This window comes from Dipodomys merriami, unplaced genomic scaffold, assembly GCF_024711535.1.
Source record: "Dipodomys merriami isolate MVZ:Mamm:240054 unplaced genomic scaffold, mDipMer1.0.p SCAF_1, whole genome shotgun sequence".
In the NCBI taxonomy this organism is placed as follows: Eukaryota; Metazoa; Chordata; class Mammalia; order Rodentia; family Heteromyidae; genus Dipodomys; species Dipodomys merriami.
The window spans coordinates 70984552-71008917 of record NW_027202270.1 but is presented as its reverse complement, the minus strand read 5'-3'; the positions used below and the strand labels follow the sequence as shown (position 1 = coordinate 71008917).

General features: G+C 33.7%; 1 protein-coding gene across 5 annotated transcripts in view; it reads right to left on the bottom strand.

Moving 5' to 3' along the window:
* Nucleotides 1-24366, bottom strand: part of Lrp1b (LDL receptor related protein 1B) — a 1866674-nt gene that overhangs the window by 1142273 nt on the left and 700035 nt on the right. For all 5 annotated transcript variants that reach the window (XM_070023764.1, XM_070023773.1, XM_070023793.1 and 2 more), the window contains exon 3: nt 9322-9459. In XM_070023764.1, the coding sequence (XP_069879865.1) occupies nt 9322-9459 (138 nt within the window). The remainder of the gene's footprint in view (nt 1-9321; nt 9460-24366) is intronic.

Sequence of the window (24366 nt, the reverse complement as noted above, 5' to 3'; positions counted from 1 at the left end):
TAATAGGTCAAGGTGGGGGGGGGCAGTGCATAAGCTCTCTCAGTTTGCACTCTTGTCTTTCTATCACTTGCTACTTCTATAGCTCCGGAAAAAAATTAAAATAATAAAACCTCAGATGCCTCTTTTCACATTCAGACATACATACCTTCTTAAAACCAAAAGGACTATAACTTATATCACTGCTGGTAGTCCTTAAAATTGTCCTTAAAATTGTACTGGACCTAGAGTCAAAACTAGATCTACCACTGAGCCACCTTCCCAGCCCCTCACTAGTCTACAAAAATATGTCTCTAGGGAGAGCAGATGGCTTAATTCTACAGGGACTCCCTAACAACAGCAGTTTTCAAAATTAAAAAAAAAACCAAACCTTTAGATATCCTCAGGAAGGGGAGGTCCTCATGCCATACTAAAGAAAGATAGTTTCTTTAAATTAACAAATCAGAACAAGTCCCAATTTATCAATCCACAAAGTCTCTCAACTTAAATGACAAGTAACACAAAGATAGTTTTCATGGGAAAACATTTGGTTCTAGTCATCCTGACTTCTTTCTTTCTCAGGGCACCTATCTGTTATAATAGTTTGAGTTTAAGCTTGTGTAGTCCAGACTGTAATCCATCAGCTTTAATGGTCTTGATAAAGGAAAGTCATATATAATTCGGGATATTACTGCGATCTACTGGAATAATGCATAAATCACTTCTTTTCTGCCTAAAAGGACCCTAAAGGACCCTAACCTGCCATTCTTCACTCTGCCCTCTCTCAGCATGAAGTAGCCTACACTGTTGGTCATTGTCACTAGTTCTTATGGAAATTAGGGAATGAGAGAGAATGGAGTAATTGGTAGATGGGAATAGAAAGTGGTGGACCAGGCCTGAGGCATTAGTATGCATCTTACAATGATCAAAGTGTCTCAGGATCCTGCTGACTTCTGGGCTCTAGATAGCTTCATATATGGTCCTGTGTGCTCATTCAACCGAGAGAGAGAGAGAGAGAGAGAGAGAGAGAGAGAGAGAGAGAGAGAGAGAGAGAGAGAGAGAGAGAGAGAGAGAGAGAGAGAGAGAGACAGGACGTGCAATCATGAGCCTTCAAGCCGTCAACACAAAATCCAGGAGAAAAGATAGAATAGAGGCCCAATAGTATTAAAAAACAAAAAAAAAGCTGACCTCGGAGAAGACTCAACAACTGGGTGCCTCTTTAATATTCTCTCCAGATGGAGAGTTTCTGCTATTTTCTTTCATGGATTGACTTCATTTTCAAATAAAGTTTCCACTGTTTGAGATTTTGACAATCTTAATTTTATTTCCATACAGCTTCAGAGAACAAGAACCCACTATTCACAAATAAAAATTATATCTTTGTGGGCTCTTGTATACAAAGATGACTTCAAGTTAAAATCCATACCAAAGCAATAAAAGCAGGTATTATTGCATTAAGTTTCATGTCAATGAGATTAAAGCAGTTACTATTACATTAAGTTTCCTATTAAAATGTCTTAATAAGAGGGATGATTTTCTTTTTTTGGCCATTCTGGGGCTTGAACTCTGGATCTGGGTGCTGACCTTGAGCCTCTTTATGCTAAAGGCAAGCACTCTACCATTTATGCCACAGTGCCAATTCAGGCTTTTGCTGAGCAAATTATTGGAGATAATACTCTCACAGATTTTTTGCCCAAGCTGACTTCAAATGGTGACCTTCAGATCTCAGTGTACTGATTAGTGCCTAGGATCAGAGGCATGAGTCACCAGTGCTAGGTCAAGACTGACTTTCTTGTCTCCTTTTCTTTCCTCCTGGAAAGTGAATTTAATATTTTAGCTTGATCAGTCTTCTTTTTTTCATAACTACAATACCTTGTCTATGAAAGATCCAACTGGCAGAGATGGCGGAAGAGAATTAAAGAAAGAGACAGAGATGTGGATCACATTGTGGAATCACTTCGCCTGCCATGTAATGTCTACCTGTAGAATGTTTTTACACTCAATGAAAAAAAAAACAAACAAAAAAACCCTCTATTTTTGTTACCAGGTTTCTTAAAGACTCTGTTATTCTTAGTCAAGCACAAATCCTAACTTAGGCTTCATAAGTAAGCCAAACAATACTTAAGAGTAAAAAAATATATGAAAGAAAACTGGTGAAATTCAGAATTTGTAGCAACCAAGTATAATGCTTATTAGACAGCTATTGGTCTGGGTAGGTTATAACTTTAGAGGTTTGGAACATTTAAAGGTATGTGGGAAAATTCAAGAAAAACATTAAGCAACAGAAATGTAAAATCTGTTGGAGGGAAAAGGCCCAAAACTAGAGAGCATAGTGAATCTTATAATATGAGCTACATGTATTTGCACAAGATACAAATTATTCAGCATTGACTGCATTTCTAAAAAGCTTTATTAGAATTTCTCTCCTGGGAGGCCTTCCAAATCGGGTAGAAATAGCAGTACGTGTATGTAAGCTTGGGTTGCGTCCAGCTTGAAGGCAAATGGATGAACTATATAACCTCTGAAAGTCCCTTCTGGCCCTATTATCCTCCAATTCCATTTCACACTAAGAGAAAGTTATTGCTGCTTCTTTATTTGTAGTTATAGTCATCAAGAAGACCTTTGCTTCCCTTCTGCATATTGTAGCTAGTTGTGGTAAATAAGAAGAAACAAAACTGAAAGGAACAAGTCACTTCAGGCCAAATGCAGGAGTGAATCTTCCTGACCAACAAAATAATACATTGCACTACATAGAGTGCAATCAGTTCTCTTACTATGTAAGATTGTTCCATGTGTTTTACTCTCTGGCACTCTTCTTGCTTTTTCATTGAATCCATGAGGTCAACAGACTTAGGTATGAATCAAATATAAGTCTCTTTAAATATATGCTTTTCAACTTATTAACTAGATGTGTAACAAGAAATAAGATGATTGAAACTAAAGTTAACCCAAACAGATAAGTTATGTGGTAGTGTTCCTCTAAATTCTATACATTCAGCTTTATATAAGTAACTTATATGAATAAAATCTTGACTCACTGAAAATAACTGCATTTACTTGGCTGGTGGTAGATATAGTCCTCAAAGCAAGAGCATGCCTAGTAAATCTCAACTTATGTTGGCTTTAAAAAATGAAGAAATTGAATCAGAACAAAATTTAAAATATAAAGCAAGCAATAAAGGTATTTTTCTTTCTAAGAATAATAATTTTAGCTCCAAAGTTAACAGTCAAGGTAAGAAAATGTAACAGAATACAAACACACACAGATATCTATGTTCATTTATGTACAATATATTTTATATTTAATTTTGTATGTAATAAATATTGAGAGATAATTATATATGGATTTTGTACAATAAAGATAATTTTATACCCACTAGTCTTTCCAATTTTACTTGAGCTCTCAAAAGGTACTATTTAATTAACCTGTCTAAAATTAGGCAATTAAGTTGCTTAGTACTTCTGCTCAGAGAATATTGGAGAGTCCTCTGTGCCATTTATTGACCCATATAGATTTTTTTCTTGGCACTCTCTGGTATCAAACCTCTACTGTAAATAGGAAGATATATCATGTTTCAGCTAATGGAACTGCAAAGTGCTCTTTAGGGCTTGTTCTTCTTTGTATCTGACACTTGGGGCTTGGCTCCCAGACATACTGATCTAATCCAGAAGCATATCCATGAACAGAATGATTTCACTCTGGTTGGCACAGGATTTTTTCACAACTTTTCTGAGTTGTTCAGACTGGTCCTATAATCCTTGTGACATAGAGTGGCCAATCACTTGCTCTCCTGCCTTTTCTTGATCACTAGTGTGGAAGGGGTGAAGTATAAATTACCCAATATGGAAATAAATCTGAATGATCTGTTTTCTCTCCATAGATTACTCTTTAATGAGAAGTGCTTTTTTTGCCTCTAAATCCAAATAGGCAAACATATGTAGACAGGCAGGTTGGGGAAAAGAAATACACACGGGCATGAGCATGTTTCTTGATCTACATCAAAGTAGAAAGACATAAGTGATATGACTCAGAAGGGATTCATTACAATGAATATAGAAATAAAATCTTACAATCATTTTGTTTTCCTCAATATCAGTATGTAGGTTCCAGAATATGTAGGTTCAGAATTCTCCAGAATGTGTAGGTTCAGGAATTCTGCTGTGCCCGTGTCCTTGATTGTTCAAATTTTCATCATAATGTTAGAGTGGTTAATTAGTTAAATAATAGTTTTGAAGTTTAACAGTTTCTCACAGTTAGGGTGACGAAGAAGCCCAAGAGCAAGTGCTGCTGGTTTAATGTAATGATGGCAGGCAGGCTTTATGCTGTGTTCCCATGTAGTGGACTGGGTAAAAGAGCTTTTTTTGTCTAGTTGTAAATGGACATTTATCCCCTTAGCAAAGTTTTTCCTTCAGGATCTAATCACCTTCTAGAAGGCCTTATACCCTTACAGCATCACTTTAGTAATTGGGTTCCAGTATATGAATTTCAGGTGACAACTACTCAAACCATAGGACACAGCACAATAATTCAGTGCAATGAGGATTACTAAGTGATAAAATATAGACTAGAGAAAGGGGAACAATTTTCACTTTCAGTAATAAATCCTTGCTATAAGATCTGAAAATATTTTGAGACTTTCTTTCCAGAATTAACATTTATTATAATTTTATATATATATATATATATATATATATATATTAGACTCAATGCAACATGGTAGTTCCAAATATTTCTCAGTTCTGGTGACACTAGAAGTAAACTTTTTTTATTCAAAATTTAAATTTTATCCATTGAATGACTTGCAAAAGTATTCTCATTATTGTTTCCAAATTACACTATGAAAGTGCAACTTCCAAAAGTGTTTTTTCCTATGTTACAAGTAAAGATATACTTCATAGAGTTAAACTTCATTTTTCTTCCATATCTCTAACCAAATGAAAGCACTAATTTTTCTCAAGGGATGGACCTAATAGTCTGATTGAGACATTGAATAATGCATGCTGGATATAGAGTTGTTCAACTTGTTCACTCAGTACATTTTTTTTCTGTTTAATAAATTAATAAAACTGACAAGCCATACAGTTGGTTTAAAAATGCATTTCAGTTCATTTTTTTCCAAGTTTGTTTTCACTGTTTTAAGAATAGATCAGAAAAGATGCTTAGACATGACAATTTTATATACCACTCTGAGTTGGCATGTTAAGGACCAATAGTCAAAACTGCTGAATTAAAATTCAAGTTCACAGTGTTTTAACCTTGTTCTCAAAACTGATTTTCCTTTATGACTCCTGGGGATATCATTCAAACTTAACTACCTGTCCTAATTCTTGGCATTTTAAAATATCAAGTTGCTTGTGTGAAAAACTAAATAATGAATCTTAGGGGATTTGGCCTCATATTTGAGAACCAAGTGATGGTTTCTTATAACTCAGGCTTTTGAATAATATTGAAATGATCATATGTTTACCAAAGGTTAGGGACAAGAAGGAAAACAAGCATTATCTCACAGGTAGTATTTCATTAGCTTCATAGAATTATGTTTGCTTCAAGTAGTAAATATGCCTTCAAATCCCTAACTTTCGTAGGAAAGGAATTTCTTGAATGGGGTCCCACATGGTGTTAATTTTGACTTTCACTTGTCTTTTACTGCATGCAAATGACAGAACAACACTGAATATACATCAATTTAGGAGACTAATGAAATGAAAGAGCAGAAGAATGTCCATCTTAATCGTTTATGATTAAAATAATGTAAATATTTACTTTCTTAAAATGATTTACATCACTTGCTGCAAATATGCAATATTGTGGCTTACATATGCTTAATATTTAAACATATCTCAGAATCATGTTTGGCTTTCTTGCCCTTTGCAGTTTAATGCAATTCATTTTAGTGGGTTACACAGAACATATCCTTGTTCTACTGTGTCTCCTTTAAATCTGTTACCAAGATTAAAATCTGTTACCAAGCTTAAAACTCATCTGTCTTCAACTAAACAATTCTACAATTTGTTTTTATCAAAAGAATTTATGATCATCTTGAGTAACCAATGTTCATTCATGCACTGAGCCCTGATGTTCTTACTTTCTAAGTTTGCCTATGCAACTCTTATACTGAGATGCAAATCTGTTGTCAGCTCCCTGGGGATATCTTCCTGCATCCCCTCAAGCAAAATCAGAAACTGCTCATTCTATTATTTAGCAGCATTTTTGTCGGTCTCCATCATGACATGTTACTTTCTTAAAGTAGACAACAGGGCATTCTACATGCCCAGTCATCAGATAACTGTCAAGAATACTGTCAGTGTTGAATACAACTTATTGACATCAATGAATGAAATAAAAAAGGGCAAATTTTACCGTGTTTCTCCTGCCACATTAAAAATATAATTTTGTCCCCATATCCATTATTATGTCCTATATTCATTGTTTCACATCAGAACATGAAACATGGGACAAATTATGATTCTCAATCTCATAAACACTAAAATAAATTAGAAATTTCAAAAACAGAAGAACAATGAGCATCTCTAATGAGTAAGGATTCCTATGGTTTGGAAAATTGAGTTCTCAGAAGTCTTTTGGGTGGGTCAAGGAGAAGTGGATGTGCAAACTCAGATCATATAAGTTTTATGTCGGAGCTGGCAATGTAGAGGTGGTTCATTAGTAAAGCACTTGCTTAGCTTGCATAAAGACCTGCATATAGGGAAAAAATAGGTGTGGGGACAAAATTATATATTATATATATACACACATATACACACACACACACACATATATATATATATATATATATATATATATATATATATATATAAAATTTGACAGGATGAAAAACAGACATGGAGTTATGTAATTATATGTCAAGAAATTAGAATCTTCTGTAAAAGTGACCTGAAAAGCTCTCATATCTTTTTTTAACAGGCCCAGAGATGAATATTCCTGAGTGATCCCCTTATATATTTCAGTACATTACCTCTTTACATTCCAAATGCTATCTAACTAGCGCCGCCACTAAAATGAGGTTCCTTTCTTGTCCACCCACATGATTCATTACATAATGGATTTCTCTTAATATTTTAAGTTTTAAAATCAAATTCTGACATCGTATTGCATTTACTCTCTGTTTTTCATACAGCAGTCTTCTGGGTTGTGAATATTTCAGTGGAGGTAACTGTGATTGCAAGGCCTTTTGTTTTATAGAAAGTTTTATATTGTCCATGCAATTTCAATATCACTACCACATTGAAATACTGTGTAGGAAGAGATGATTTTTTAAAAATACAGTGTGCATGTCTATTGTAAATTTTTACCAGCACTGTGCTATATATAACTATACCTATACACAAAAATCCATTTTTCTTTCTTTGAATGGAGCCAAATTATGGAAATTAAAGTATCAGCTTTATCAAAAATCATTAAAAATAGATACATTTCCATTATTTCCACTTGAAAGAAATGTTCAGAAAACTATTCTGTTGACACAAAACCATTTCTAAAACCATTCCAGAACATAATCTCCCAAAAGTTAACTTTCTTCTCATTAATTTTTATAAAGTATATAAGTATTCAACCAAAGATACTTTGTGTGTGTGTGATGTACATATATATTAGGGGGATTGGGAGAGAAAATGTTCTACTGAATTAAATAGCAAATAAAGATACAAATATACTTCTTGTTCTTTTTGAGTCCTTCATAGGTGGATACAATGGACTTATTAGTTCTTTATTTGTTAAACTTCTAAAAATATAGAAAATGGCCAAATAATACAAATAATCTTTACTTAAAAATTAGGGGAACAATATTTTCCAGAGGATATAAATAAGAATAAAATACTTTTCTGTTTAAAACTATAACTAAATTACAAAAGGAAAAGTATAGAAAATCAGCAGATACATAACATAAATCTTAATTACTTGTTGTATATGATGATCTTTTCAAAGTTCAAAATAAACATATTTTCATTTTTATGTTTTTCTGAAGACTTTATTTTTTAATCCTATGATTTTATAAAGATCATATGCCCTCAGGCATTATATGATCATAAACTATGAATATTAATAAAATTAGTCATATTTTCATATACTTTCAACAATGAAATATGTTTAATAAAAATTAAAGTGATGTAGTCATCTCTGACAAAGTTATATCTGGCACTGTGAAAATTTTATTGTTTGATAGTAAATACTTGAAAGTGTATAACAAATGAAATATAGTGAATTGCACCTAAATTAATGGAATTATTTAACAGGAAATACAAAGCATCTCTAAAAAGAAAGTGAAACTTTTAAATCATTGTACATGTTTCCTTTAGTGCTCTATTTTTGCTAAAATCTTTTTTAACTACACAAAATCTTTTTTTAACTACACAGGACATTTAGAAAGAAATAATATCTTTTATTTGAGACTTTAAAATCAATATTTCTGGTATAGTTGCTTCTTTTTATTTTATTGTGAAAATAACATATAGAAGGGTTACAATTGCATGGGCAAGAAAATGAGTACATTTCTTATCAAGCATTGTTACCTCCTCCTTTGTTTCTCCTTTATCCCTTCCCATCTCCTCGGCCCCACCCCCCAGCCAAAGTTGTAAAGTTCTTTATTCCACATAAAAACTTGTACATCTCATTGTTGCAATGGGTCCACATGTATCCCTATTTAAACGATTTGTTTTTTTCCCTTTCCCCTCCACAAATTATACCAATATCAAATACAGTGAAAGCAGGTGTAGTTGCTTGTTTTCAAGGATGAATATCCCAGCCTTATTTCTTGATTGATAACTTGGTTCTTTTTCAATATCTGGGATATTGAATTGCACTTAAATTTTTTCTTAATTTTTCTCTCATATTTTATAGGTAAATCTTATTTTATAATTTAGATGATGATTTTAATTGACAGAAAATCACAAAAAAGTTAGTATGAATTGTATATGTATGTATAGATATACATACATATAAATACTAAAACATTCAGGGATTTATTTCAAAAGCATTTCTTCAAGTACTATGTTTAGGTAACCTTTTAGATGCATAAGCTGATACTAGTCTACTGTGAAAGAGATTTCTCATTTGTCCTTTGAGCAAAATAACTTTTTATAATAGGGTACATACTTAAAAGTCCAACTTCAATGTCTAAATGTGTCTGTGCATTTTGCTAATGACATTTTCAATAAAATGCTAAAGTACATCTTTGAAGTGCATATTGACTGGAAGTAAAATTCATGCTCTTTCAAGTAACTGACATGTTTATGTTTGAAAAAAAAGACAGATTATATGTTCTCTTCAGCTTTCATTGCTATGCAAACTTGAGTAATTCATTGACATTATTTCACACACAGACTCACCACGGCAATGCGCTCCTTCATCATACCCATCTGAGCAGTCCAACACTCCATTGCACAACTGGGATAAATGAACACATTTGTTGGTTCCAAGGCAAGTAATGTGATTCAAGGGGCACTTGATTTCTACCTCCTCAGGACCTAATAAAAATATAGAAAGGAAGAAGATGTGTGTTAGTTTTACTTGTTCAAGTCTAAGAAAATACCATAATTTATAATTCACTTATGAAACAAATCTATACAAAAATGACCAGAGGGGGCTGGGAAGGTGGCTCAGTGGTAGAACGCTTGCCTTGCATGCAGGAGGCCCTGGGTTCAATTTCTCAGCACCACATAAGCAGAAAAAGCCAGAAGTGGTGCTATGCCTTAAGTGGTAGAGCACTAGCCTTGAACTGAAGAGCTGAGGAACAGCGCCCAGGTCCAGAGTTCAGACCCATGACTGAACAAAAAACAAACAAACAAACAAAAAAAAGACCAGAAGATACATCAGATTTTTAACGACATCAAAATTAGCTTAAATGATTGGAACACTAACCTATATGTATGCTAAGATATGAAATATTTTGCACTTTTTTGGAGTAATGAATTAAAACAAGTATATCTTTTAATCTTTAAAATAGCACAAGCTAAAATTTTGAAATGGTTTTGTTCTACCTCATTCCTTTATCACTGAGCAAGATACTTATTCTCCTTGGGTTTTCCTCCACTATGAAATATGGATATTGGCAATTAACTTGCAGGACTCTTGAAAATTACATAAAGTAACCTAAACAAAAGAATTCTATAGATTGAGCATCCTTTTTCCCAAAATACGAAACCAAATATGTTCCAGTCTGAGCCCTAGTGGCTCATCCTAGCTATACAGAAGGTTGAAATATGAGGATCCCAGTTCAAAGCCATACTGGGCACGGAAATGTGAGTGTCTTATCTCCAATTAACCACCATAATACCAAAAGAAGAGCTGTGGTCCAAAGTGTTAGAGTGCTAGCTTTGAGCAGAATAAAATATCAAGGGAAACACTCATGCCCTGAGTTCAAGCCCCATGACTGAAAGAGAGAAAGAGGGGGGGAGAGGAGAGCAAAAGAGAAAAGGTGAGAAAGAAAGAAAGAGAAAGAAAAAGAGAGAAAGAAAAGAAAGAAAAATAAAGGAAGAAGAAATTATGTATCACTAGGACATAAATTATATCAGTATATAAAAATAATATTTATACTATAAATTATTTATAGACTATTCATTAATGTGAAATAGGCCTCAAATATTAAGCTAAATCTTATTTTATAAACACACCTTGAATTGCAGTATAGAATTATTTTCAATTTTATTCTTTTTACATAGAGGAGACTTACTTTCTGTGTTCAGTAAGGAGTGAAGATAGATTTAAGCCTCATCAAATGTGTTTTCTGACTAACAATAATTGAGATAGTGCATTTTGTGAAAAGGCAGATATTTCTCTTCTCTCAGTGGACTTTTGTTTTATCTGTAAGTAGTTGTACCAAGAGGTTTTAGTTTAGCATGTCAGTTTATAGTGCAATGTGTCTTGATAAATGCTCAGATGTCTGCATTTTTACATCTCTGCCATTTAGAAGCAAGATATGTATGACTAATTTCCCAACACTAGCATTCCTAACCCACATAGAGTATCAAAATCACACTCTCTGGGTCTTATCCAACCAAGAATTAATTTGCTTGGTTTCTTGTTTGTCTTTTCATTTGTACCTTCCTGGGGCTTCAAATTCCTCTATCTACAATCTTACTTAAATTTCTTAACATCCACAGAAAAATGAAATCATTTTTGCTGAATGAAAATTATTTTATTTAGCCTACTTTTATTTTATTTATTTATTTATTTTTAGTTTATTTATTGCTGGTCTTCACACTTGAACTCGGGGCCTGGGTGCTGTACCAGAGCCTTTTTGTTTTCAAGGCTAGTCCTCTACCAGTTGAGCCACAGTGCCACTTCTAGCTATTTTTTTTGTTTTAAATTGTGAAAATACCGTACAGAGGGGTTACAATTACATGAGCAAGGTAATGAGTACATTTCTTATCAAGCATTGTTGCCTCCTCCTTTGTTTCCACTTACAATCCCTTACCATCCCCCCCCCAAGACAAAGTTGTAAAGTTTGTTTTCGTCATAATGTCTTGTACATCTCATTGTTGCAATGGGTCCACCTGTATCCCTATTTAAACAATTTGTTTTTTCCTTTCCCCTCCACAAATTATACCAACATCAAATACAGTGAAAACAGGGTTTATACCATGGGGGAGGGACATACAAAGCAACAAAAAAATCATCTTATAAATATGGTAGAAACAATTGCAAGAAAGAAAAAAAAAACATTTGAGTCCTTGTCTTGGGGTTCATTTCACCTAACCAACTTATCTGATCGTTTAAGTTACTAGTATATGTCTGAGACAAGCTTCTAGCTTTTTTTGAGTTTTAGGAGGATTCTTGTGCCATAATCTGTAGATCTCAACCTCCTGAGTAGCTAGGATTACAGACTTGAGTCTTCAGCACCCAGACCTACTTTCTTAAAAACAAACAAACAAAAAAAAGCAAAACAAAACAAAACAAGGGCTGGGAAGGTGGCTCAGTGGTAGAGCGCTTGCCTTGCATGCCTGAGGCCCTGGGTTTGATTCCTCAGCACCACATAAGCAAAAAGAAAAAAGTAGGAAGTGGCGCTGTGGCTCAAGTGGTAGAGCACTAGCCTTGAACTGAAGAGCTGAGGGCGAGCGCCCAGGCCCAGAGTTCAGGCCCCACGACCGGACCCCTCAAAAAAAACAAAACTTTTTTTTATTGCATAGGCTGCCTTTCAGCTCCCTTCCCACTCTCTACCTTCCCAGTCCAAATTCTGTTAAATTATTTTCTCAAAGAGTAAAATTTAAGAGAATAATTTTAAAAGGAAAAAAAAAAGATTTAGCACAAGGGCTTAAATTGTATACACACTTGAGAATAATATTCTTTGCATTGCTTATAGGCTTTAACCAATTATTAAATTGTAAATTTAATTATAAAACTGTAGTTTTGTTCACAGTGAAGCTAGAGGGACACACAGTTCTTCAAAACCTGCCTGGATATTGCTCCTGGTAACATATTACATTATTCTTTCTTTTGATTCCGCTAATCATCTTGTTACTTTATAATCATCCTATAGATATGCCTGATACATTCCCACACACTCTTTGATGACCTTCATTCATCATCTACTTGGGAAAACACAAAATCTTCTCCAACAACTTAATTTTTTGGTAAAGTTTTGCTGGACTTCAACCTTTCAACCCATTATGAGTTTGTCCACAACTGTAACTTTCAAGTAATTGTCTGCATACTAGGCTATGAGATGGCTGAGATGAGTGATTACTTCAAATTGCTCTTTATAATACGAGCAACTACCTCTTAGGGTAATATCACTGTGAGCTCAATGCATAATTGTTGAATGAAAGTTCATTGCATTATAATTCTATTGAGTTTTTACCTTGCTCTTTTTCCATCATCAATGCATTCTCATACATAGCATGTTAGATAAGTCTTTTACCTTATGAATAATTCAAAATCAATTCTTATTTGTTGACCACAACAAAACAGAATTTCTTTCCTTGATGTGTTTAATTGCAATTTAATTAACATTATTTACAAGTAATTTGAAGTGTTTATATTCTAAAACTTCAATGCCATATTTCATTTTCTGAAAATGCACCAATTTTTTCCCCATTTCTGGAGTTGTTTTGTTTTTTTTTCCCTCATGCAACACCATCACTTCATTGTAAACATTGTACTTTCTGTTTTTGTTTAGTTATGGAATCTAAAATTTTCAAGGTCAAATTCAAACCTTAGCCTCTCCATAAAGCTTTCTTTATTGAAAAAATAACAATAAAATAAATGTAACATGGCTGAAAACACATGAGCTTTAGAGGCCAAACACTTGGATGTGAGTTTTTATCTTCTACTGGGTAGTTGTTTAAACTTGAATAAATATTTAACCTTCTTAAATTCACATTTCCCATTTGAAAAATTGAACAAGAAATAGCATTTACCACAGAGGTGTGGCATGAGGAACAAAGGTAATACTTTTGAAGTTCAGCATGGATGTACTCTTCAAGTAGGCAGTGTTCTATGGAAGCTATTATTCTGCTTTTGTTCTATTAACCTGGATTGATAATGTGTATATCATATGTTTACTTTCTTATTACATGCATATCTTTACAGAGATAATGAACTGTGTTGTAAATGAAGGTTCCCATATATTTTCCTGAGGCCACAGTATTTTCATTTTTTTTCCTTCTCTGGTATATAACATTGGATAGAATAATGTGGCAATGAAAATATATTGCTCACTAGTTAGTATAAAACCAAGTGAATTTTTTTTGTACCTGAAACTACCAATTATAGGCATATCAGGTCTACAAGATTCAGAAATTTATAAGTATGTGGTTTGGCTAGGCATTGGTGGCTCATGCCTGTAGTCCTAGCTACTCAGGAGGCTGAGATCTGAGGATCATGGTTCATAGCCAGCTCAGGCAGAAAAGTCCATGAGATTCTAATCTACAATTAACCACCAGAAAATTGAAGTGGTGCTATGGCTCAAGTGGTAGAGTGCTCACATTGAGCTGAAGAGCTCAGGGACAGTGCCCAGGACCAGAGTTCAAGCCCCACACTGACAAAAAAAAAAAAAAAAAAAAAAGTATGTGGTTTGGAATTTTATCTGATTAGGCCTGTTTATACACATTGAAAAATTGGGAATTGATTATCTTATACAAAATATTTTGAAATTCAGTACTTATGAAAAACTAGGACTAACATAAAAACATTGCAGAAAATAAGGATCATTTCAAATGATAAGTTTACTTATAGGGTTTACTTTAGAATATTTCAGCTGATAAATTTTTTCAGTAAATTAGATTAAAAATAAAATGATTCATGAGAATATTGGGAATTCAACTTAAACATTAGCTTTCTAGAATTGCTTAACAGCTAGTTTTAGTTTCATATAACTAGCCATATACAGATATCTTAAGAACTATTGATTTATTTCAAGTGCTGAATGCTGTCTATGTTTAATTCTTTTTTCTTTCACTTTACAAAAGTGAAAAGCTAGTTTCTTGAACATTACAGGCAACCTGACATCTTAACTATTTTAAAGAGGAAAGAAAATTATTATGCAACTAGTGCATAGAAACATTGCATTACAATGTTATGATAATTATCACAGCTGTGAGTTTTAATTACCACAATTTAGGACACTTATAATGCGTGTGCATGAAATTATTTGCTTCATGTTGCTTGAGATAATTTGTATTTAGTGTAAAGGTATTCAGTATAGATCTGTTAATATTTAACATAGCATTGGGTTACATGCAAACCTGTGTGTGTGTGTGTGTGTGTGTGTGTATTGGCAGGAATAGGGTTTGAACTCATAGTCTTGTCATAGTAAGTCAGTACTTTATGAGTTGAGCCAATCTCCAGGTGTTTTTATTTCAGTTTATTATTTTTTACATAACGTTTTGGGCTTTTCAAAGGGCTTATTAGGACCATAATCTTTCTATCTATGTACCCTGCCTAGCTGTGATTATAGTCATATACTGTCACACATGAGTATTTGTTGAGATAAGGTTTTTGCTAGCTTTTTGATCAGCCCGACTCTGAATTGTCATCTTCTTAATCTTTTGGCCCTGAATCACTGGAATTGTAAATTTGAGCTACTGGACCTGCCTCATACTATTCTTAAGGAGGTAGCAAAAGCTTCTTAGATTTGTTTTGATTACATTAGATCTAGTTTGTTATCTTTGCATACAAATACACAAATTTATCCTTTCCTGATACTTAGGTGAAAGAGTGGCTGGGGATAAAGTCCAGGAATTCCTGAGGCCGCACTAGTGCATTAGCCCCACCCTCAGTCTCCCACAATTTGTACATGTGAGATACTTCAGACAACACTCATATTTTAATTCAAATGGGAAAAATGAAATGTATTGTGTTCCAGATAAGATTATAACTATAAAATTCAGTTTCTCCATAAAAAAATACATCATATCATTTGTTAGAATTTGCTATGTGACTGAATTTAACGTTGGAGAACTATGAATAAGAATTCCTGAGTCAGGGGCAGAACTTGGAAAATAGGTTACTAGACCTGACAGCCCTATGCCATGAACTGGTGATTCTCTCCAGCAGTCTGTGACCCTGACTCCAACCAGAATCCTATTTCGGCTCCCACCAACTCAGCCGCTATTTTGTGCCATGTCTCTTGTGTCTCTGAACTGTCCTCTGGTCACCATCGTATCCTAATTCATTTCTCTACTGGAGTTGGTCTGGATAGTTGGAATTGCTTTTCTGCTCTATCTTTCTTTTACTACCTTCATGGCGAAGTTAACAACGTTAAATGTATTTGAGGCTACAAGTTTTCTGGGGATAAGTATCTGTCTAAAGTAGCTGGCTTTTCTAATAAAGGCTCCCGATCTGACCTCTCTAAATGTGGTTTCTCTGTACCTTGCCATTGAATTTCCATATAACATTACTACCCTAAAGCCATTTCTGACATCTTTTAGTGTATTTGGAAAAAGAGATTTCACAGCTTTGATAACTTGTACATGGATGAAAAAGACCTTTCAGTCCTTAGTCTTTAGAGGTTCCAGTAAAGAAGAAAAAATGACTGTACTGAAGAGCTTTATGAATTTCATATAACAATAGCATAACTGACCATCTAAGGGAGGTTGTAGTATATTAAATATGAATACAAATAATGAATTAATATAATAATGAATGTAAATAAATGTAAGAAAATGTAAAATAATGAATAGAAATAAATGGATGATTAGTTGATAGTTTTTCATTGGTCACTTCTGGATCATGTTAAGAAATATTGTCAGGTTATAATAATCATACTGTGTATGTATTATTTGGTCAATCTATAGCAAGCTATATTTTTTCATTTTATTTGGCTGATAGTATCTGAATCCTGAATCCAAAAAATATAGGTAAAATCATAACAATCTCCCGCACTGAAAATTTAGACACTTAGAATTAATATACAATACATACAAAAATGGCAAAGAAAAAATATCCTATGACCATAGCCACAATATTGTCATTAATTATAGCCTTAAAAATAAAAGCCTTCAAGCCAGGTGCCAGTAGCTCATGCCTGTAATCCTAGCTACTCAGGAGGCTGAGATCTGGGGATCAGGGTTCAAAGCCAGTCCGGGCAGGAAAGTCTGTGAAACTCTTATCTCCAATAAAACACCAGAAAACCAAAAATGGCTATGTAGCTCAAGTGGTACAGCACTCACCTTGAGCTGTAGGGCTGAGGAAAAACACTCAGGCCCAGAGTTCAAGCCCCATGACTGACAATAAATAAATAAATAAATAAATAAATAAATAAATAAATAAATAAATAAATAAGAGCCTGAAAAGGCTGATGGATTGTTTTCCTTTCTCACCTTCCGGTATAAAGGGAACTAGATTGTAACATTAAATGGTATCAGTGTTTTATGTATGGCTGTCATTACAGCATTGCCATTCATTAAACTCACTACTTATAGGGAAAAGGACCTGGATGATTCATGAAACAGGACCTATTCAGTTGTTTTAAACACTCCTTAGTCCTCTCATTGAATTCTTCAAATATTTCTGGCTTTTGGACTCATTCAACACAGTTTTTCTTTAATGCTCCACAAGCATGTTCCTTCTCCTACCTCCTTGTCTTCATCTAGTCTAAAAGGCATTTGCATAGCTTCAAAAAAACAGAAAACTGAGTCCTGATAACTATATTGTTAAGTTGGATTTGGACCCCTCAATTTCAGGAACTTCATTGCATTCAAGGTCCTTAGAAAAATAACAATTCTCTTTGAAAACTGGAATTGTAAGTGTTCTGTGATAACAAGTAATTATTTTGTCTTTTAGAAGACAATTCATTGGTTCCCATAATTTTTGGGTGGTAAATTAACTGATTTGTATATGGAATTTGTTTCAAAGTCATAGTTGAGAGAGAACTCTACAAATAAATTCAAGTTATTTATAAGAAAATAAAACATACCCTTTTATCTTTAGTTTTGAAAAGGCTCACTAAATCATTAGGAAAGAAAACACCTTGACATTATTTGAAACTCGTACTATGAGGAAAAGATTTGCCCACTATGGAGGTAAAACATCTAAGAAGGCAGAAAATTCAATGCGCTATTTAAGACTATCTTTTTTTTTTTTCCTGAAATACACAATAGAAGACAAGTGTTTCACTCTCTAGCCAAGGCATTTTCCTCTTGTTCTCTGGAATTACTTTTCCTACTGTAACTGGCTGACAGCTCGTGATTGTAGTTCTGAAGTTCTGGGCATAGTAGAATGACTGTCCAATTAGGAGCAGAGATGACTCCCTGGTAGGAAACATGTTAAAGCACTGATGCTTGACATGAAAGAGAAGCTGAAATCAGATAGGCCCACACAAGTCTCAGAGGAAAAAAGGTCTTTCTGCTCAGAAGGGACATTGAGTAGGAATAGCCAACTGGTTTGTCCACATGTCATATAGCTGAGCATTATTTCATCTTTGATTCCACAAACGTGTACAGATTGCTTTAAGCCAAAGTCTGCACAGACAGATGCACTGTTATTGCTCACTCTTTCATAAACTTCTAAAAGAAGAAGGAAATTTTCTAAGTCTTTTATTCTATAGACTATAACAACAAAACTTAGATGTATATCCTCATTTAATGTCTGAAACCTAAGAAGCAGGTTTTTATTGTCGGCTGATTAGTGAAAGAAATCACTTTTTCAAGAGTCAAAAGAATTCTAAGTGAAAAGTCTTTACTAAATTCCAGGCAAGGTATTCGAGTTTTGAAAAAAAATATTCTAATATATCCAAAATTTGATGACTTAATACATAAGGGATTAAAGTTATTGAATATAATCGAGGGACATTCTGTTCTCAGATTAAGAAGAAATGAAGAGGAATACTTTAAAGTATCCAAAACCAAAGTAACTCTCTCAAGCATTATAACAATTATAAATATTGAGCTAAGAAGAAAACTATGGCTCTGATTTTGGGGGAAGTTTCATCTGTGAGCATTAGTCAAATAATATGTATTTCGTATGGTATATGTATAAATTAGGTAGAATAGTACAGTTACATGGCAAGTATCTTTCAAAGGAAGACTCATGGTGGGAAACAGTAATTTTCATTTAGTTTGAGAAAAAAACCACTGTTCAAGAACCCAGTTTAAAAGCTATAGGATGTACATACATTATTACCTATGAGTCTGGTCTCAGTGATATAATTTATATGAAATCTGTGTGTATACATACATGTCATATATAGGGTACATGTACAGGATATATTTGGGAAAATATATGATTATATATATATAAACCCAAAGTGAAATTACTTGATGAAATGTATTTTTCAAATATCAATTTTTATGGCATTCAAAATTGTATTAACTCTGAGAATAATTTCATGGTGCACTTTAGAAAAAACAAGCTCTTCCTTATTGCTCTATAAAAGTGAAATTATATTAATAAGATAATTACTGTGTGTTGAGTACATCCTATGTTTCAGATTCTATGGTAAGCACATAATGTCCATTATCATATTAAATCCTCACAAGAATATTATGAGTTAGGTATTATAATTGCAATTACAGAGATGAGAGAATTGAAGATTGTAGAGGTTGAATGACCTCTGTAGAGGGTACAGAATTATAATTTTATGTGAATTTAGATCACTTATGTTTTCACAAGGTAGTTTCTTTATCTCTATATTATATTGTGCTATATTATCAAAAATGCAAGCCATGAAATCAAATTATGTGTCCATATCTGTTTTTCTTAACTATCTTCTTTGTGAAGTCAACTATAAAATAATCTTAGTAAAAAATATTGATGAAATGGACAAAAATAAGATGTATATCAAGATGGCAAAACCCATGCTATGTCAATAAATTATCCTTACAGTTAAGAGCAATAAAATACTTAACAATTTGTCCATTGGCAGATTCTTGTAAAAGAGTGCTTTGTAGCAAGTGTTTAGGCTGCTCAAGATCCTATACTAAAAATAAAAATAAAAATCATAACCAACACCATAATAAAACTTTTGTAATTGGTGAAATCTTATGGATGACCCTGAACCCATGAAATCTTGCTGTAAAATCAACAGCAATTCTGTTTTCCAGGATGATTCTGATTGGGGAGAGGAGAAATGAGGAGAGTTTATGTCAGCTGTGGGCATGCCAGGTTGGCTGAAGGCAAGGTGGGTTGAGGGCTGCTGGCAGTCCTTTGTTCTGCCCATTTATATATGAAGAAACATGAGAGTATTTGAAAATTTCTATCAAGGCTTAGATTAGCGGCTGTGTAGAATTAAAACTGTTTATATTTCAGTATTTGCTCATCCAGTTTGGTTGTGTTTTACATACCAGATAACTATAGGTTGTTCTGAGAGGGATGGCTTATGTTTTTGTTTTATTTTTTATTTTTGGTTTTTAAATTATAACCATGAACATGGCTCCTGCATGTTTCATAGTAAAGAAGAACACTTATCCATTGTGACCCTAGTTTGTTCTATAAGGTGTTTCAAGCGCATGCATTGCCAAATAAAGCTCAACTGTACTCATAGGTCCCAAATCCATTTATTAGCAGCAAATCAGTGTATCACCAGGTACTTATTTCCAATTTGGTTAGTTAACCTCTGGGATCAAGCAGACTGGCCATCTGACAGTTGCTACCTCTTCTTGGTAAAGTCCTATTAGTTCTGCCACTTGGCACAGCCTCTTCTCCTGGTTAGCCTGGCAGGTTGAAGCCCAGGAGGAAAGATGCCAATATCACAGGTCCAACTACCATATGGTGCCACGATCTGCCTTTCTGCTTTGCTGCTATTATTTTTTACCCCTTAACATCTGCCACTGAATATCCTCTTCATGCTAGAAGAGATACAGGATAAGTCATTTTATTTCAATCAATAGAAAATTCTAAAAAGAAAAACTGATCATGATTATTTTAGTCATCAACTGCATAGTAAAAAAGAAAAAGTTTTATCTAGGCTAACATTCAAATACAATATGTTAACACTAAATAGTCATCTAGACTCTCCTAGAGAGTTGAGAAATCACATGAAGGCCTTACTGAGTGACCATATAACTGATTTAATTCATTAAATAGCATTTTAGCTCCACTGTTATGGACAGAGCCAAATGTCTTCAATATATATGAACAATTAGACAAATGGAGAATACACCACACTCAATGAGTGGAAAATACCAGAACAGCCTTCTATCTTTTTCATAGAAATAATCTGTTAGCAATAATCACTTTTCTCCAAATCCTTTCAATTTACATAGCATCTCCCCTATGAAGGTTTGTGTAGTTATTTAGAAGACAGGGAATAGCAAGGTTCAGTAGTATTATGAGATTTCTAACAGTGTTCGTGCCATCAACTCAGTAAATGATATCTGAATGGCCTTACAAAGTTAATGAACTAAAAACACCATTCATTTAGATCCATGTGAGAAATTTCTTGTATTTCTGGAGAATTCTAGTAATTAATTCAGTTTCAATAGCTTCCTGAATATATCCTTGGCATCAAAAGAAAAAATACGCAAGTGGAAATTTCAGATTTTTTATGCTGAGAATTATGACAAAATGGAAAAAGAAAAGCAAATGCAATTTATCTATCAATACAAACTCATCTGAATTAAAAATACTTCTTTACTGCTTCCTGTGATTATATGGGAAGGACTCCAAAGCTGGCCAGACATAAATTAATTCCTGCACTGTAGTAAATGCTACCATGGCAAGATCCTAGGGAATTTTGTCTCTCCCATCAAATCTTTTTCTCAGAAAAAATATCAAATCCTTTTCATCTTATCTGCCCAGTATAAATCTTTAATAGTTAGGTTAATGAGTAGAAGCCAGACCCAAACAGACAGAGGTCCCGTGGTTTCCCTTACTTGCAATAACTAGTATACATCTAGGATAATCTTAACAGACAAGCAGAAAAGGTCAAAAACATGTACATAGGACCATATAAGATGATGCTAAGTAAAATGAACCCCAACATAGAGACACAAGAGGTTTTTCTCTTTGTTGCTGTTGTTTTTAATGTACTATGTGATATCTTTGGTTCTTTTATATGTTGTTCCCCTATGGTGGGTGGAGGAGAGGGAGGATTTGGGAAGGTGGGGAAGGAAGGAATAGTAGGGGAAAAACAAAGGAAGGGGTAACAATGCTCAATAGGAAATGTACTCATTGCCTTACTCATGTAATTGTAACCCATCTGTACAGTATCTTTATAATAAAAAAAATATCAAAAAATAAATGCTGTAAAATAAAAAAAAAAAGGTCAAGATAACCTGACACAGGACCCATAACAAAAAACAAAGGTCAACAGGAATATTCAAAATGGAAACATCAGGCAACTGTTAATAGGATTCCCCTAGTTTACATGGGGCCCTCAGTTCACAAGGCGGCTTTTGTACATAATTAATACTCTTGAATTGTTTACAGATAAGTGCAATTGTAAAAACATGCTAAACCTATAATGTTTTCTTTTCTTTAAGTTTAATGCTTATTTTAAAACTCTATAAATGAATTCTAAACAATTAATATTCAGTTGAACTGACTGTTGAATACAGAGATGCTGACTGAAAAAACATTGAGACTGTCTTAGAATTGAGCATGCACATACAGACAAACCCACAAATACACATGAGTATGGTAAAACAGAAAATGATGTTCTGATAAAAGGTAATACACAAAAATATTCCTCATTTTCTGCAACATTTTTGGCTCTATTTATGTTCTCATTATGATGAAGTTGATAAATGATGGTCATTAAGCTAAAATAGCATAGTATGTAAGATAGAGTAATCCATGGAATGTCTTTAAAGATGCCCCATTTATTTGTGAAATGGTTATGGAAATATTTCTGTTTCATTATAATATTTTACTGAAAGTAAGAGACATTTCAATGCTTTCTCAAATATGAAAGCCTAAAATGACCCTAGAATAATATCAACCTGGATATTTTATCTTGTGTGGATTCAGGTCCACTCATTCTAATAGGTAGCATGATAATATTTCTCTCTGATCTGATTTCCGTGGGTTATATACCTTGTGAACACTTTCCTGCAGTTCATACTAAGCACTTGGTCAATGATACATTAAGAGTAATGCTTTATACTCTAACACAATGATTCTCAGATGTTCATGAACTTATGAATCACCTAGCAATCCTTTTTTTCCCCCCTTTGGTCAGTTGTGGAGCTTGAATTCTGGGCTTGGGAGCTGTTCCTGTGTTCTTCAGCTCAAGGCGAGTGCTCTAGTGCTTGAGCCACAGCACTGCTTCTGGTTTTCTGGTGGTTTATTGTAGATAAGAGTCTCAAGGACTTTCCTGCCTGAGCTGGCTTTGAACCGTTCTCAGATATCAGCCTCCTGAGGACTAGGATTACAGGTGTGAGCCACCGGCACCTCTCCAACAATCCATTTAAACTGCAGATTTTGATTCAAAACATCTTGGCTGGACAGAGACTTTATATTATTGTGAACATCTAGGTGTTGCTAGTGCTACTGCTGGCGCCTACATTTTGAACAGCTCAAAGCCCCCTGAAAACTTATTTATTTATTTATTTATTTATTTATTTATTTACTTATTTATTTTGCTTGCTCACTGGCCATATGGTCATTGAAACACAGTTCCTAAACATACAAAAAAAAGAGCACCTACTTTCATTAAACCACACATTGACCAAGATTTCATTTTAAAAGTTATACTAGAACATTGTTTTTACCTATCCATGAACCTTAATATATTGACATAGTCTAGAAATTTAGATCTAAAATATGGTGAATGATTTTTGTCTTTGGATGAGGATATGTACTCATAAACACATACTGATCTCTAATTATTACAGTCCTACATAATCAAAGAAGAAATAATGGATATGATGTATCTTAAAAAAGAGATAGACATAAAAATGCGAGATTAACTGCAAAGCTTATGTTTTCTGATATATGTGTTTCAATCTGAGAATTATAGCATGAGAGAACAAATGAACTATTTCTCTGATATTAGATCTTATGGCTTGTTGGACATTGCATTAGCCATTTCTCAATTTAGTGAATATCAGGTCAAGAATGAACAGCCTGAATAGCTATAAGTTACAGAAATACACACACACACACACACACACACACACACACACACACACACACACACACACACACACACACGCACACACACACAGCTGGAAGGTACATATATGCCTACATATATGGTGTTTTGACATTTATTTTTTATCTGTATGCTAACTTTAATTCATCCTTTATTTTCTAACAATTTATATCTAGGTAAAGTTAGGGGAGAATTTGAATCTGGGATATTTGGCACTGATCTTTTGAAATACATTGGAGTCAGACATGCTTCTGTTGCACCATGAGGCCCTGCTTTTGAATACTTTGTCCACTTACAACTAATCTTTATACTAATTGCATTCTTTTTAAAATTTTTATTCTGTTATTCTATCTTTATTCTTCAAGTATTTCAGTACAATTTAAAATTTAGTGAAAATAAAGTAGCAAACTATGAAATGTAATATTTAATAGGTAAAAATTCCTTCTGAGCCTTGAAGAAATCTAAATATAAAAATAATATAACACAGTGGTGACCAAAATGTACAACTCAGAAAAGACATTGTTAACAATTGTGGCTTTTCCAACAATGAGAAAAGTGTGGCTGAAATTAGGAAAGCAACTCCATTTGTAATAGCCCCACAAAAAATAAAATACCTAGGAATTAACTTAACCAAAGAAGTGAAGGACCTCTATGATGAAAACTTTAAAATCTTGAAAAAGGAAATCAACACAGAACTTAAAAAATGGCAAAACCTCCCATGCTCCTGGATTGGCAAGATTAACATCGTGAAAATGGCAATACTTCCCAAGGCTATCTACAAATTCAACGCGATACCTATCAAAATTCCACCCTCATTCTTCAAGGAAATAGAAGAGGCAATCCAAAAATTCATATGGAACAATAAAAGACCCCGAATAGCAAAAACGCTCCTCAACGGAAA